The 14,213-nt window shown below is 45.7% G+C and overlaps 1 protein-coding gene across 2 annotated transcripts; it reads left to right on the top strand.

Moving 5' to 3' along the window:
- The first annotated feature begins 2,731 nt into the window (after window positions 1-2,731).
- On the top strand, window positions 2,732-12,766 carry tgfb1a (transforming growth factor, beta 1a). Of its 2 annotated transcripts, none has more exons than XM_053422613.1 (6): window positions 2,732-4,800; window positions 9,593-9,868; window positions 9,984-10,224; window positions 10,734-10,884; window positions 11,355-11,465; window positions 11,576-12,766. In XM_053422613.1, exons 1-6 carry the CDS (start codon window positions 4,470-4,472, stop codon window positions 11,621-11,623), a joined length of 1,158 nt encoding a protein of 385 aa, XP_053278588.1. In that variant the 5' UTR covers window positions 2,732-4,469; the 3' UTR covers window positions 11,624-12,766. The 2 variants fall into 2 exon arrangements, with proteins under 2 accessions (XP_053278588.1, XP_053278589.1); XM_053422614.1 differs by lacking the exon at window positions 2,732-4,800 and adding an exon at window positions 6,344-7,654.
- Window positions 12,767-14,213: the final 1,447 nt, after the last annotated feature.

The following is a 14,213-nucleotide window of genomic DNA, read 5'->3' as shown; positions in this document are numbered from 1 at the left end:
GCTCGTAGCGCAGTTCACACGTGATTCAGATGTTATTAAAGAGAATTCTCTACATTTGGATGAAGGATGATATACGTGGAAAACTCACTCAGGTACTGGGACGTCTCAGATGAACTGTTCTCATGGTTTTCAGTTTGTTGTTGCCTGTAATCAGTGATTAGTCATAGTTTGTTCGTTAACTCAAGTGCTGCAGAGTTTGAAGTAAACTTTATTTACTTTACTTCATCTGTTATAGTTATGTACTCAGAAATTAAGCGTTTGAATACAAAACGTGATTAATTAATGATTAATTTGACCAAAGACCCATCTACAATATAAACAGCTTTACACGTTTATATCATTACTACTATTACTACTACTACGACAACTACTTATACTACTATTACTACTACTACTATTACTACTTATACTACTACTACTTATACTACTATTACTACTTCTACTACTACTACCACTACTTCTACTACTACTACTACTTATACTACTTATACTTCTACTACTACTACTACTACTACTACTACCACTACTGCTTCTACTACTACTACTACTTCTACTACTACTTCTACTGCTACTACTACTTCTTCTACTTCTACTATTACTACTACTATTATTGCTACTACTACACTACTACTACTACTATTACTACTACTACTAATAATAATAATAATATTTTAAATAAACTCCAAAACAAAACATGAAGATAAGTAATATGATATCATGTGAAGTCAATAATCAATAATAATCAAACAACTCAAAAACAGATGGAATAATACCTCATTCATATTTAATGGCAGAAAGAAAATTAGAAAATAAATATAAGTCATATCTAAAGACATTATAACATGTTATAATAATTACCTTTATTTATAATTCCACTTTCAAAATCACAGTTGCCAATTTTGATTTCGCAAGGTTTCAGTCTGAAAAGTAAATTGTATTAATAAAATGAAAATGTGGATACTTAATAAACAGGAAAGGTTTTAAGAGGAACTTAAAGGTGACACTGACTCAGCAGCTTCATTTCCTTTGACAAGTCGTCACAGAGCTGTTGTGCCCTGAGGTCAAAGGCTCTGTCCCCTCATACTATTAAAAATAATAGTAAGATGACCTCATGTTACTACAAATACTCCAGCATAGGTTTTCATTATACCGGCTCGTTCTAGAGTAATATTCCCCCCAGTTGAGTAGAGACTGTTTAAAGAAGCTGCAGCATCATGTCACTCTGCCACGGACCTGAAGTGTCTGCAGGACCAGCTCTGATGTGGTCACATGAGTTATGAACTATCTGCTCTCTCGGTTCACTGTGAATATCTCTTCTCCCGGCGTCCTCCCTCGGCTCCTCTGGCTCAAAGGCCGGTGTTTGCCACACGGCTCTCTGGGATCCTCCGCAGAGTCGTACAGGACTTCCCAGTGAATGATGGGAAAACAGAGCATGTTGCACTCTTGTGCTCAGAGACACACAGGCACCTCCAGGTGCTGGCACACGGGGACCTTGTGGCAAAGGGTATGAAATGCCCCATGGCAGACTGGTTAGACGTGTCGGTTGTGCGGCGTCAGTCCGGCACCAGGGTTGTTGTGTTCAGGGGCCAGTGTCAAAACCACCAATGGAGAGCAGAGAAAGAAGGTCAGGATATATACTTATATTACTGCTACTACTGCTACGGGGCAGTTTAACATGTATGGTTCAAAAGAGGTTGTTTTTTCATCTGCATTTGCCTGTTGAGAATAATGAATGGATCTTGTTAAAGTATAGGGGATGTTTAGGAAATTTGTATATATATTTTTTTTATATATGATTTATTTGTAGAAATTTCCAAACAAGACTTAATGTACAATAGTCCTCACAGATAAGAAATGAGAGGATAACATATCAGACAGCCAAATGGTGAGGATACACATTACAGCCCCAAACATTATTTTGATGACAACCCCAAACGCCTGTCTCATCATTCAGAAGAAAGCCATGAGAGAACATGTGCGTGTCATACCATCTTTGACCAGGAGGTGACAGTGCACACTCACATTTCCTCAGACCCACACACAACAAAACAAGTTACAGTGGTGGTTGTTGACATTTGATAGCCACCTCCACTTTATTCTCACGATCTTATCATTAAAGGTCAATCAATGAGATAATGCGGATGTGAATGGGGGATTAACTGAAGCGTCTGTTGGCATCGTTTTCTGTTGTTTGCGTAGCTGGTATTTTAGGGGATTTTTCCGCTTCAGCTTCCTTATGTTGAATGTCACCATTTATTGTCATGGTTTAATGAATAGCTCCTTCTCTACATCTTAACAATAGACGCCCTTAGGGAACACGGCCACAACCTAAAAAGCTCAGAGACTACAATGGCAATTTATTGTCTTTATTTCCCTGTTGAATCATCCCTCAGATGGAGACAAGATGATTGAAACCACCAAAGGTTTTGTTTTAGTCTGGTCTTTCTTGTGAAAATACACAACCCAGCCTCTGAGAAGCATGCAGACCTCGGAGAGGGCACCACACGGTCCTGCCCTGTTGGCTCTCCATCCCTTCAAATGTCTACTTTTAGACCGGACCTGTGCCAGGTGCCTCAGCTCTTTGGCCTGCCAGGCGCTCACCTTCACAGCCACCAGGTAAATGTGGCGGTCAGCTGGCGAGACACTCGATGCCATACAAGGCTTGTTGACATTGTCAGTCATCATGGCCACAGCCTCAGACTGGCCAGAGACTGTGTGAGAGAGAGCTGGTGCCTCTGACTGCTTCTAACTCAGCGCGTTCATCTCCTGGCTTCCTGATGTGGACGAGCGGCCGGCAGCAGAACTCCGTTAAACAGCAGATGTTTTACACTGTGGCCGTTACCCTCATTTCCTGGGCGGAGAGCTCCCCGCTCTATTAGACGAGTAACAGGAACCAAAAAGAGAGTGAGAGGCAGAGGCAGAGCGAGAGAGTGCAGTAGAGAAGTTAGCTGAGTTCTCACAAATCACTTTGTCACCAGCAAGCTCTGACAAGCACCAGAGAAAGAGGGAGCGCACAAGGAGAGAAGGCAGGGAGTTAGAGAGAGGTGTGAATAGGGACTCGTGTCAGAGGAGACTCACGAGGGAGGGTGTGAAGGAGCTGGAGGGGGCATAAACGAGGTGATACCGATGGATGGATAGAAGGAGAGACAGGACACAGACGAGACTGCAATCTGATTCCCTAAGCAGCCAGAGAGGGACTGTTACTCTTGCTCCTGCTGCTGCTGCTGCTGTGACTGGATGGTATTCGGTCATTTACAGAGAAAGGTTTGTCAAGCTTCATACTTTGTCACAGGAGGACAGATTTACTCAGACAAGGAGAGTTTTGCTGTGCTTTATCCTCTGAGAGATGTCCCCTGACATGTTGTTTCATATTTGAGAATGAGGACACAGATAGAAAGACAGCTGTTGTCTCTGTGAAGCAGGCATGAGGCACTGAAAAGCAGCTGTACACAGATCACATGCTGTAGCTGCTAAAAAGAGGTAGTCAGAGCCGAGGGGACATTTATTTATGTCTTGACAGCATAGGTTCCCCACTGCTGTAGAACAAGAGCTGAAACTTTTTGAATTCAAAAGTTATTTTACTTTCATTCTCTTCACTGTGGATACCGGATCAGCACTGGACTGACGCACAGCCCCGGAGAGTTTTATCAGGGTTGTAAAGGAAGCCAGAAGCCATCAAACTTCGACAGCAGGGAAATAGGAAATCCATTTTTTGCACAGTTAAAGCATAGGTTAACGGGTCGTGGCTATCTTCTCTTTGTCAGAGGCGTTAGGCTTAACATCCATGTACAGAACCATCCTGACTGGTTGAAGAGACCTCGTGGGTCAAAGAGGACAGGAAGCCGTGTCAGCTGAAAGCCGTAGTGTCAGATGTAAGTACGTTGTAAAGCCCCCATCACACACAAGACCGACTGTTGAGCAACACAGCCCTGAGCTGACACGTGGGGGGGTGTTAATATACGTACTTTAACTAAGATAGGATTCAATCGTGTGAGTCTTAGAGAAGCAGCTCTGTTGTGTGTTGGTAGATTGATGGCTGGTGCACAGGTCTTCTGAGGCTTGGAGGCGCTGGGTGTGTTTGTGCAGGCTTGGATGGGCGCTGTTTGCTTTTGACAGCTTGTCTCTGGACTCACTTCAACGTCACTGAGTTACCTGCGAGGCTGAGTCAGAGGCTGGCTCATCGCTCCCTGTCTGCCTGCCCACTGGGATTCTCTCCCACCTGCCTCGATGCAAACAAGCCCACAAGTGTTAGGGTGGTTTTTGGCAGCAGTGGCACTGGTAGCCCCGAACCTGTAGGACTCTCAACACTGCTTTAATTGTCCTGCTGTGAGTAAACACCTTGCGTCAGTGACACCTCTCCGCTGATTCACTATTCCCTGAGTGTTGGAGGCAGGCAGGGAAAGAGAAGGTGAGGGAGGATTGCCCAAAGAGTGCCGAAGCACAGAAGAAGTCACAGTCAGGTTGGCACCATGAAGCTGGCACTGTTGACGCTCATGGTCGTCTACGTGGTGGGCCATGTGAGCGGCATGTCCACGTGCAAGACGGTGGATCTGGAGATGGTGAAGAAAAAGCGCATTGAGGCCATCAGGAGCCAGATCCTCAGCAAATTGCGTTTGCCCAAAGAGCCCGAGCCCGATCAAGCCGGAGACAAGGAGGAGATCCCCGGCCCTCTGCTGTCGCTCTACAACAGCACCAAGGAGATGCTGAAGGAGCAGCAGGCCGACGTCCAGACAGACATCTCCACCGAGCAGGAGGAGGAGGAGTACTTTGCCAAGGTGCTGCACAAGTTCAACATGACCAGTGAGTACCAGTTGACTCAAACATAAGTTGTGTGTATTGTGAACACGTGGACACCCACTACTGATGGCTTTACTAAAACCACTAGAACTGTCAAGTAATGGTTGGTCTGTGATTTATGCTCCTACATTTACAGGCACTTGAAACGCACACACACACACAGTCACACAAGCACACACCTAACCTTAACCCCTAACACTGCACGTTGTATTAGTGAGAATAAGGCTTTCCGTAGCCACTAACCCAAACCATGATAACTAGATGCCTAACCCTAACCCAAACCCTAACCCTAACCCAAATCTAACCTTAAAAGCACGTTTTTACCCTCAAACAGCCAATTGAAAGTGGGTCAGAAAGTGAGGAAAATTATATATTGTGATACACCTCTTCTATTCTTGAAAGCGGTTGTTCTTCTGATCTCACATCAACAGTTGTTTGCGGTGGGAGGGAAATGAACCTGTGTCCACCAGAATGACGACATGTAAAAATACCAAAATCCCCAAAACACTTTGTTTGCTCTACACATCTCAACATTGTAATCGCAGGGATCGACGGACGTTGCAGCTCCAGCCCAAATTAATCATCACTCGGTGTCATTGCCAATCTTCATCTATAAACTCCCTAAATTCCCTGAACACGTGTTCCTCTTCTGATCTCCACCCAACTTCTTCAGGCGGCTTGACGGGTTCAGGGATCACATGCGTTACGCGTTAGCAGGACCGTGAGTTGCATCTGCTCCGATGCTCTCGTGTGGCCTTCATGGTATCCACAGCGTTTTTACTGCTTTATTAGCGCTGTTTGTTTGGCGAGCATGTGTGCGCTGTTTGTGCAGCCAAATGCTTTTGGGCTGCGATCATCCAATGACTCTGAGGCTGTTATGATAAACATATTACTTTGGTTTTGTTTCTTCGCTCCATTGTTCTCTACATGCCTACACTCCTCACTCTATCAGGCAGGCATCCACACTATCCCTCTTTCATCCACCACTTCAAAAGACAGAGTGGCTGGACCGTGTGCAGCGTCGAGGGAGAACAAAAGAAACGTTCACAACGATGGGCACGATGTTTGTTCTGCTCAGATGAAAACCAAAGAGCAGGAGGGGAAAACAGAAAAGAAGTTAGACGAGAGAAGACATGAAGTGCACTCCTTCACCCTCACCCTCTCCACTTCTCTTTCATTTTCTGAGTGTTTTTCTCTCTCCGTCCCTTGGGGACTGGGGGTTTCCTGAAACTTGAGCATCGGGCTCTCCCTTCGCTTATCCTGTCACCTGTTCTCCATCATATCTTTTTCATTTTCATGTCTCCCTGCCCTTGATTATCCGGCTCTACCCCCCCCCCCCCCTCCCTTGCCGCTCTCTGCCGGGTTTCCTGAGCCTATTATCAGTGTGTTTGCAGCGTGTTTGTGACAGGGCAGCTTGGCAGGAAGGAAGGCAGGCTGATGGCCACTGAGATCTTGAGTGACTCAGGTCCGGTGCAAGCGGTGCCCATGGGGAGCATGTGTTTCCTACCTCTGTGGAATGCCAGTGAACAGCCCTGCTCGCTCTCAACCCGCAGCGAGGCTTCTTGAAAACAGACCCAACCTCTAACGTTGGGAAAAGGGCGACCGCCAAGTGTAATTGTAATTATTTAAAGAAGAAAATAAAAACTCTACCTTTTTACGAGCGTGTGTGGGAGGCAATCGGGCTTCTGTTGTTTATTTTAAACCTTCATTAACAATCTTATTTGTGGTTTATTTCACTTTATGGTTCTTTTTACTGCACGCCCTGACTTAACTCCCCTGATGCCCCACAGCAGCCGTCAGCGACGCATCGTTATATGCTGAGCATTTTAGAGCCTAATAGATTTAATATCCAACGTGGTAACTGTGTGGCGGATGAGGCTGAATTCCTGCAGTAACACCCTTCCTCGGAGCCCACACAAACTGACCTCTTATATTTAATATGGTGCTCGTCCAATGAACTCTCTCCTCGTTTGGAAATCCGCCCCAGGACTGAGGTGGACACCATGACTTCAGACTAATTATCATATTTATTGGAAAGTAAAGCTGCTGCCACCCTTCGATGGAGAGGAGATAGAAGAAACCGGGGTCCGAGACTCCGTGTGTAATACAGGCTGAGGTGGGGAAGCAAGACATCGGCCAGTGGGGTAAGGGAAGGTGGAGCCGAGCATATGAAGGAGGCAGGTATTTAGCCTGTTGCTGGAATCTGGTTCCTCCCACTGGTAATTACAGGGCTGTCTCCCTACCTGTTGCAACAGCTGTCCTGTGGATAGGCCCTGATTCAACACACAAATCCCCCCCCACACCCATGTCAGTGCGCCGGCTCAGGTGCTGTCTTCACCCCGATCTGAGAGAGAGAGACTTGGTCCTGGTTCGTTCGTGTCGAAGAAATTTGCCATTACATTATTTCGAAGAAACGGTTCAGTGAGAATCGGCCGGAGGTGAAGCGAGCTGTGCTAATTAGAAAGTAGAAGTGAGGGTAAGAATTTATGCTGCTGCAGCCAATATGCTTCCTCTGGGAAGTGACTTAATTTCCTCTTTCGTAAACACTCCTCTCACCCATAACACTTTCATCGCAGTTTACTTGAACTAGCTAGAGAGACGATGACTTTCCATGCCCGGTGTTGCTCGGTACATCATCACTATAGGTCACCGCTCTCCACACCTACTACACACGCCGGTGACGCTCTGTGTTTCCATTCACACTCTTACAACCAAACATACGACTCGGCTCTGGGTGGGACCGGTGAAATGTCATCTCGTTTCCCGTTGCACTCCACACCAGCTCTTTTCAGTTTCACTTTGGCTTCGGTACAAGGGGTGAAACTCTACCTAAGCAGCAACACAGATGGCGATACTGGTAAACGATACACACGCAGCCTTTGACAGCGAGGATCCTGGTACAGCCGGGTTCGACTATGCAGCACAGAGTATGTGAGGCTGCGGCGTGTAGCTGCTGTCAGCGAGTACTTCCCGGACTTGAGAGTATGAGATACCCACGTTTGGCAGGGCTGAGGCACAGTTGACTTTTTCGGGGGCCTGGGCTTCAATTCTCCAATTTCTCTGCGCCCTCCCACTCGCAACCCGTCTACGCCTCACTGCTGCGAGTGAAATTCACATGAGTGCATTCTTCACTCTGCTGTTTTCTTTGCATTGACCCTGTTACACCCCCCCCCCCTCCCCCCCCCCCTCCTCCCTCAACCACCTCCTGTCATTCTCTTTCTACACAGCGTTTCACTCTCGCTCTCCTGCCTTCCTGCACTTATCTTTGCACGTATCGATGTGACTGAATCCGCTGTAATGTAACGCTGAAAGATTTACGGTCTTAGAGCCTTCAGTAGCTTGGCTCTGTTTTCCGTCAGGCTCTGTGCGGGGGAATGTTCCTGCTGTCATGTTATGGGCAGTTCCGAGGCATCGAAGCTGCTGGAATGGGCAGCACTACTGTAAGAAGACAAGACGCTCTCTATGGTCTATGGTCAACGTTACAGCTGCTGGAGGAGACCAGTGTTTGGCTGCCCTTACGAACATTGGGTAACGCCGTGAACTTGGCCCTTCCCGTATATGAACGTGTGTACAAACAGTTATGAAATACCTTTTTCCCAAGAACTTTTCATCAAGTTAACTTTTGAGTAGTAAACTAACTTCCCACTACTACAGCACACTGCGCAGTAAATTACTGTGTTGAATGTGCCGAGCATGCAGGTTATAAAGTAAATACTAAAAGGGACTTTTCATTATAGTGTTATAAATGTTAGGAGACGGAATCTTAAGTGGTTTGTTGATTCTTTAGCTCACGTCCATTAACTGTCCCACTGCCATCCATGTTCTATTATGAAAGAATTCATACTCTCTGTTGCCAAGAGATATTGCACAATGTTTTTTCGTGTTTAGTACTAAGTTCACTGCATTTTTACTGTAATTAGGTTTTGCCAATTATCAAAAACACACCAGAGCTCCACCAACCACCCCACGACCACAAAATGGAGCAAAACAGAGAATAGAGGGAAAGCGTAGATCATTGATCTTCTCACATAGTCTTGATTTAATGGTTGTTGTTTTTTACATAATAAAGCAGTGCAGTGTTCATATGGCTTTAAAAAGGGAAATTTAAAACACATTTGACACTAAGTAAAGTTGGTTTCTTTCTTGTTTTTGAGACCTTCTCCAGAGAATGTGGTAAAACAGAAGAAACTGTTTTGTGGGACCTCAGTGGATGATCCTCTCGATTATGGCGTTTTGCTCTGTGTTGTCCAGAAGATCCAAATGGAAATATTTTCTCCCCTCAACATGACTAATGGAATCACAGAGGTTATGTTTCATGTCCATGTAGAAAGAATAAGCTCTTGGGGTTTGGCGAACCATCTACATACGTTTAGCTTCCATCAAAACCATGTGTACTTTACTATTTCATTTCTTAATTTACCTGCTTTCTTTATTGCTTCTGTAAATTGACTGATAGTTCAGTACCTCAGGGGTATGGGGGGGGGTGGGGGGGGGGGACTTTGGAAGGAGAAGTTGTTTTTGTCTTTTATGATATGATTAAAAAAAGAACACATAATTCCCCTTTATAGTTGTTCCCCCGTCTTTATGGAAAGAAGACTGAGGCGCCAGATGATAAGACAGCTGGGCTGCAATACACAAAGGATCAGAAACTGATGAGGGATAACAAGCAGATGACCTCATAGAACTATTCTGTTTTCCACGTCCCTCAAATATGCAATTAAACAACTTTATTGCCTGTAAAAAAAACGGTAAAAAAAACTCCAACTAAGCAATTGTCCTTTTTTTTAAATCACAGGAACAAACGACACTGATGTCAAGAAAACCATGACAATGTTCTTCAACATCTCTGACATACGACAAAGTGTCGGCGATCACCGGCTGCTGACGAGTGCCGAGCTGCGGATGTTCATCCAGAAAACCAAGATAGCCGATGAGCAGCGGGTGGAGCTGTACTATGGCCAGGGCGCGTCAGCCCGGTATCTGGCTTCCCGCTTCATCAGTAACGACTTGAATGACAAGTGGTTGTCGTTCGATGTCACCGAGACCCTGCAGAAATGGCTCCCACAAACAGGTTGGTTCCAGTAAACGAGTGCAGCTCATCTAGTGATCTAGTGCTGTGACCTTTGTCCCTCTGCTGCCCTGATGAGTGACCAGGCAGTTATGGTTTTTAATCTCTGTCCCTCCAGAGGACGAGCAGTGTTTCCAGCTCAGGCTCTTCTGTGGATGCAGCGAGAACGGACTGAGCAAGGAGAGCGGTTTCAGTTTTGAAATCTCTGGCATCAAGAAGGACAGATCAGACACCGGATTAATCAAACAGTTGATGCAGCAACCGCCCTACATCCTCACCATGTCCATCCCTCAGAACACCAGCACCCACCTCAGCTCGCGCAAAAAGCGCTCCACAGACGGGACGGACACGTGTACAGCGTAAGCAAACCTACACATCACACTGTATACATTTGATTTCATTGACAACATAAAGATATGGCGGCTCACTGTCATCTGTAATCCACTTCAAAAGGCTGTGGTCATTTTAATATCTGTAAATGCCCAGTGTTTGCGTAGAGGTTTTCAGCCTTATAGGATAAAGCACAATGCTCCTCTTGTTTACCCACAAACCGAAGCAAGGCCACGCTGCCACACGAGGCAGATGGCCTGACCATCAGGATCACTGGTGGTTTGTGTCTTCTTGCTCAAGGACGCCTAAATGTGTGGAACCGAGGATTTGGGATTCAAACCACAAACCTTCAAGCCTCTAGACCACAACGGCTCCGGAGCACTGGCTCGGTGCTGTGAGGCGACATTTTGTGTTTTAAATTAAAACTATTGTTACTGCAGCTTGAGAACTGACTGGTTTCAAACATGGGAGCTCTACAGACACTCTGTCTGTAGCGTGTCATCATCTCACCTCGCTCTCCCTGGGTTCTCTCCTGCAGCCAGACGGAGACCTGCTGCGTGCGGAAACTCTACATTGACTTCAGGAAAGATCTGGGCTGGAAGTGGATACACAAGCCGACGGGCTACCACGCCAACTACTGCATGGGATCCTGCACCTACATCTGGAATGCTGAAAACAAATATTCTCAGGTATAGTGCCGAGGCATGCAGCTACAGAAACCTGACCTCAGAGCCACTGGTGTAGACTTTGTGGAAAAATTGTTTGGGTAGTAATGTGTATTCAAACATATAGTTTTATGAACTGTTTTCTCTTCAGAGAGGAATAGCCCCTAAAATATCACTTAGTAAACTACAATGATTAAAACTCGATTGAACTGCAGCATATTTGACAGCCTCATAGATTTCAGTCCTTTAAATATCCCTGATTTCTTTTCAATCAAGATTAAAGATCGTTTCTCTGGTAAAAAATGTAACGGCCTCGATGTCCCATGTCCCAAATGTTCTGTAGTTTTTTGTGTTAAAGAGCAAATTAACCAACAAACAGACAAACTATAAATAAATAAACAAAAACATACAAAGACTATTCAACAAGCTAATACCTGTACATGAAACTCACTTCTCTGTGTTCTTGTATTTCCATCATGTTTAATGGTTCTCAGATTTTGGCCTTGTACAAGCATCACAACCCGGGAGCCTCTGCCCAGCCCTGCTGTGTCCCTCAGGCGCTGGAGCCACTGCCAATCCTCTACTACGTGGGCAGGCAGCACAAGGTGTGTTCACTGCAGCCAAGTCACCCCGACTCTCAGGTCAAGTGTTTGCAGAGCATTTCTGATTTGAAAGCAAAAACCTTCTCACGTGGCTGTATCACTTTTACCTTCAGGTGGAGCAGCTGTCCAATATGAGCGTGAAGTCCTGCAAGTGTAGCTAAAAAAAAAACAAGATGGCCCCCCTGCTCTGCATCCCCTCAAACGTAAACTGAAGAAGAAGAAGACATGTTTGAGACCCGGATGAAGAGGATGAGAATAAAGAAGACAAGAAAACAGAAAGAGGAGTGAAAGTAATGAGGATCTTTGTGGTCAAGCTGTCCTGCTGCGAGCTCGGCCATTATCATTTCAGAAGCACATCAATCCATTGGACTTCTTCATATAGATAATATTTGTATGTGTATATACTTCTTCTTTGCAGTACTGAAATATCTGTCTTTAAATGAATTAATTTATTTGTTGGTCGGACAGATTTCTAAAGAAGCGATTCACACGTGTAATAGTGCGTCCAAAGAATCAAAAGGATTTATTATGAACAAAAACAAAGTTTGATAAAAGACGCCGAGGGACACGAGGACCAGGACGACCCGGACGGAAGAGAACTTTCTGTCTTCTTCCTGCAAAGGTCCCAGTCAACAGCGTGAAACCCCAGGCGTGGAGGAGGAGGGTTGTTGGGGGTTTTCCCTGGACAATAACGCTGCAGGTGTTTTTGTCTCCAGCGTAAAGGACACGAGACACCGCGGGGACAGGCCGACCTGGGGAAACCCCCCCCCCGTCCAGCTGTCAGCCGACTGAACGCTTCACAGGAGCCGTCCATCAGTTTTACCTGTTTGTTTTCCAGCCCACGTGAATCTTTACAATGCTTCCTCGTCACTGTGTTTGTGTTTGTGATTGAACGTCAGCTTGTCCTCGGGCAAGCGAGTGATATCACCAGCTGTGAGAGTGATGACACCGTGTTGTTGTCCCTCTCTCCGGGGACCTGCAGCCGGCGGGTTGTCTTTAGATGGTGTGGGTCAGGGGATGTTGTTGTGGTGTTGGTTTTTAGGGGGAAAGCCGTTCAGGACCTGATTCACACTTTGCTGTTTTGTTAAACCAATTTATTGCCCTTTTTTTTATCAGGACAGTTTTTTACTTTCATCTGAAGTGTGACGCGTTTTGCCTTTTTCAATCGTGTAGCATTTGTTTTTTACGAAAAGGAACCAACCCATTGTTTTTTCTGTTTACTCTCTTTTATAGTGCACTTGCCATTTGAAATTTGTATCTGTAAATATTTAAAAAAAATTGAAATAAACATTGTTGTTAAATTATCACGTCAGAATGGAAGATTTTTTTATTTGGCAAAAAAAACCCCACCTGAGGTGTTTCCACTTGTCAGAGGGCTGAGTTGTGTAAGTGTGTGAGTATCCCACTTGTCAATGCTTGCGTTTGTGTGTTTGTGTTGTGTGACGGAAAGGGGAGAGGACATTTTAAAAACTGACGACAGAACTGACAAAACTAATATGAATGAAAGGTTTTATCTCGATACTTTTAGTCATAGGAAATATTATCAGCTGCAACTTGTTTAGAGGACAGTTAGTTCAGGTAAAAACTCTTTATCATTAAACACTTGAGACTGAGTAGAAGTGTAGTTCAAGGCGTGGATGTCCCCACCTGCACACACCTCCCTCTCCTCCCACCCGGCTTCAGGCTCAGACTTCATGTCTCTCAGCTTCTCTCAGCTTTTCTCAGCTTGCAGCACACATACGCTTCTTTCAGCAAATCTTATAAGCCCAGGTTGTGCAATTAAGTAATGAATGTCCGTCAGAAAGGAGAGATCTCCAGTGGAAAGGCGTGGGCGTGTGCCAGGTGCGTGTGGTCTATTTCTGGGCAGCCGGTGGATGCCTGTTTACTCTGGACGGCTGGAGACTGACTGAAGACGAGCAGCAAGCCGACGGCTGAGCCAACATCAGGATTCCGGGACGCGCACCCCCGTTCCTGGCACTGCCTCCACCCGAAGGGATGCACACCATCCCAACATTTTTCATTTTTTTTTTGTACTATCTCCCTGCACCTACTCTACCCCCACCCTGCCAGCCCCACCCCTCTCCCTCAGTACTCAAGGGATTACTGGCAGCCCATGAGGCTGAATTGGGAATGAGGAGAGCAGGTCCAGACCCGTTGGTAAGTCCCAGACTTAAGGGCAGTGACTACATGGAAAATTAAACACACATACTGTACACATGCACATGAAAACACTGAACCCACTGACACACACTCGCACATCAACGTCAAGCGCCTTACATAAGCTTTGTGCGAGCGAGCCGAGCGCTGGATGCTTGTGCGGCTAACAAGGTGACAGTGATCTGTGCTATCTTGTTCCAGCGCTGGTTGTGTTACCCAGGCCTCCTCCGGAAAGCACAGGAATGTTTCTCTCCTGCGAGCCGACACTGAGGGAGCTTGTTTAGAAAGAGCACATAAACAAAGTAAAATGAAACATGATCGGCATAATTAAACAGCCGCTCGTCTCACCTCTCAGTGAGATTCAGACTGATCTGCTGCCAAGTTCTGATATTTAATGGTGCGGAGGCACAATGTGTGCTGTGTTATCTTGGCAGAGCAAAATGTAATTGGAATACTAAAAGGCTTTTTTCTCTCAAACGAAACACGACCATTACCGAAACTAAACAAGTAAAACACGAGGTTCGTTGGAGGAGACCAGATCATTAAAACGCAGTTCCTGAAATCCCCGGCGCTTCCACCTGCTTGACTTTCCCT

Source organism: Pleuronectes platessa, chromosome 5 (genome assembly GCF_947347685.1).
Source record: "Pleuronectes platessa chromosome 5, fPlePla1.1, whole genome shotgun sequence".
Lineage (NCBI taxonomy): Eukaryota > Metazoa > Chordata > Actinopteri > Pleuronectiformes > Pleuronectidae > Pleuronectes > Pleuronectes platessa.
This window is presented reverse-complemented; position numbering and strand designations above follow the sequence as displayed.

Excerpts from the sequence above, each read along its gene's own strand:
- tgfb1a (XM_053422613.1), top strand. The coding sequence starts at position 4,470 with ATGAAGCTGGCACTGTTGACGCTCATGGTCGTCTACGTGGTGGGCCAT. Across the intron at positions 4,801-9,592 it reads GCACAAGTTCAACATGACCA|GAACAAACGACACTGATGTC; the intron begins GTGAGTACCAGT and ends TTTAAATCACAG. Across the intron at positions 10,885-11,354 it reads CTGAAAACAAATATTCTCAG|ATTTTGGCCTTGTACAAGCA; the intron begins GTATAGTGCCGA and ends AATGGTTCTCAG.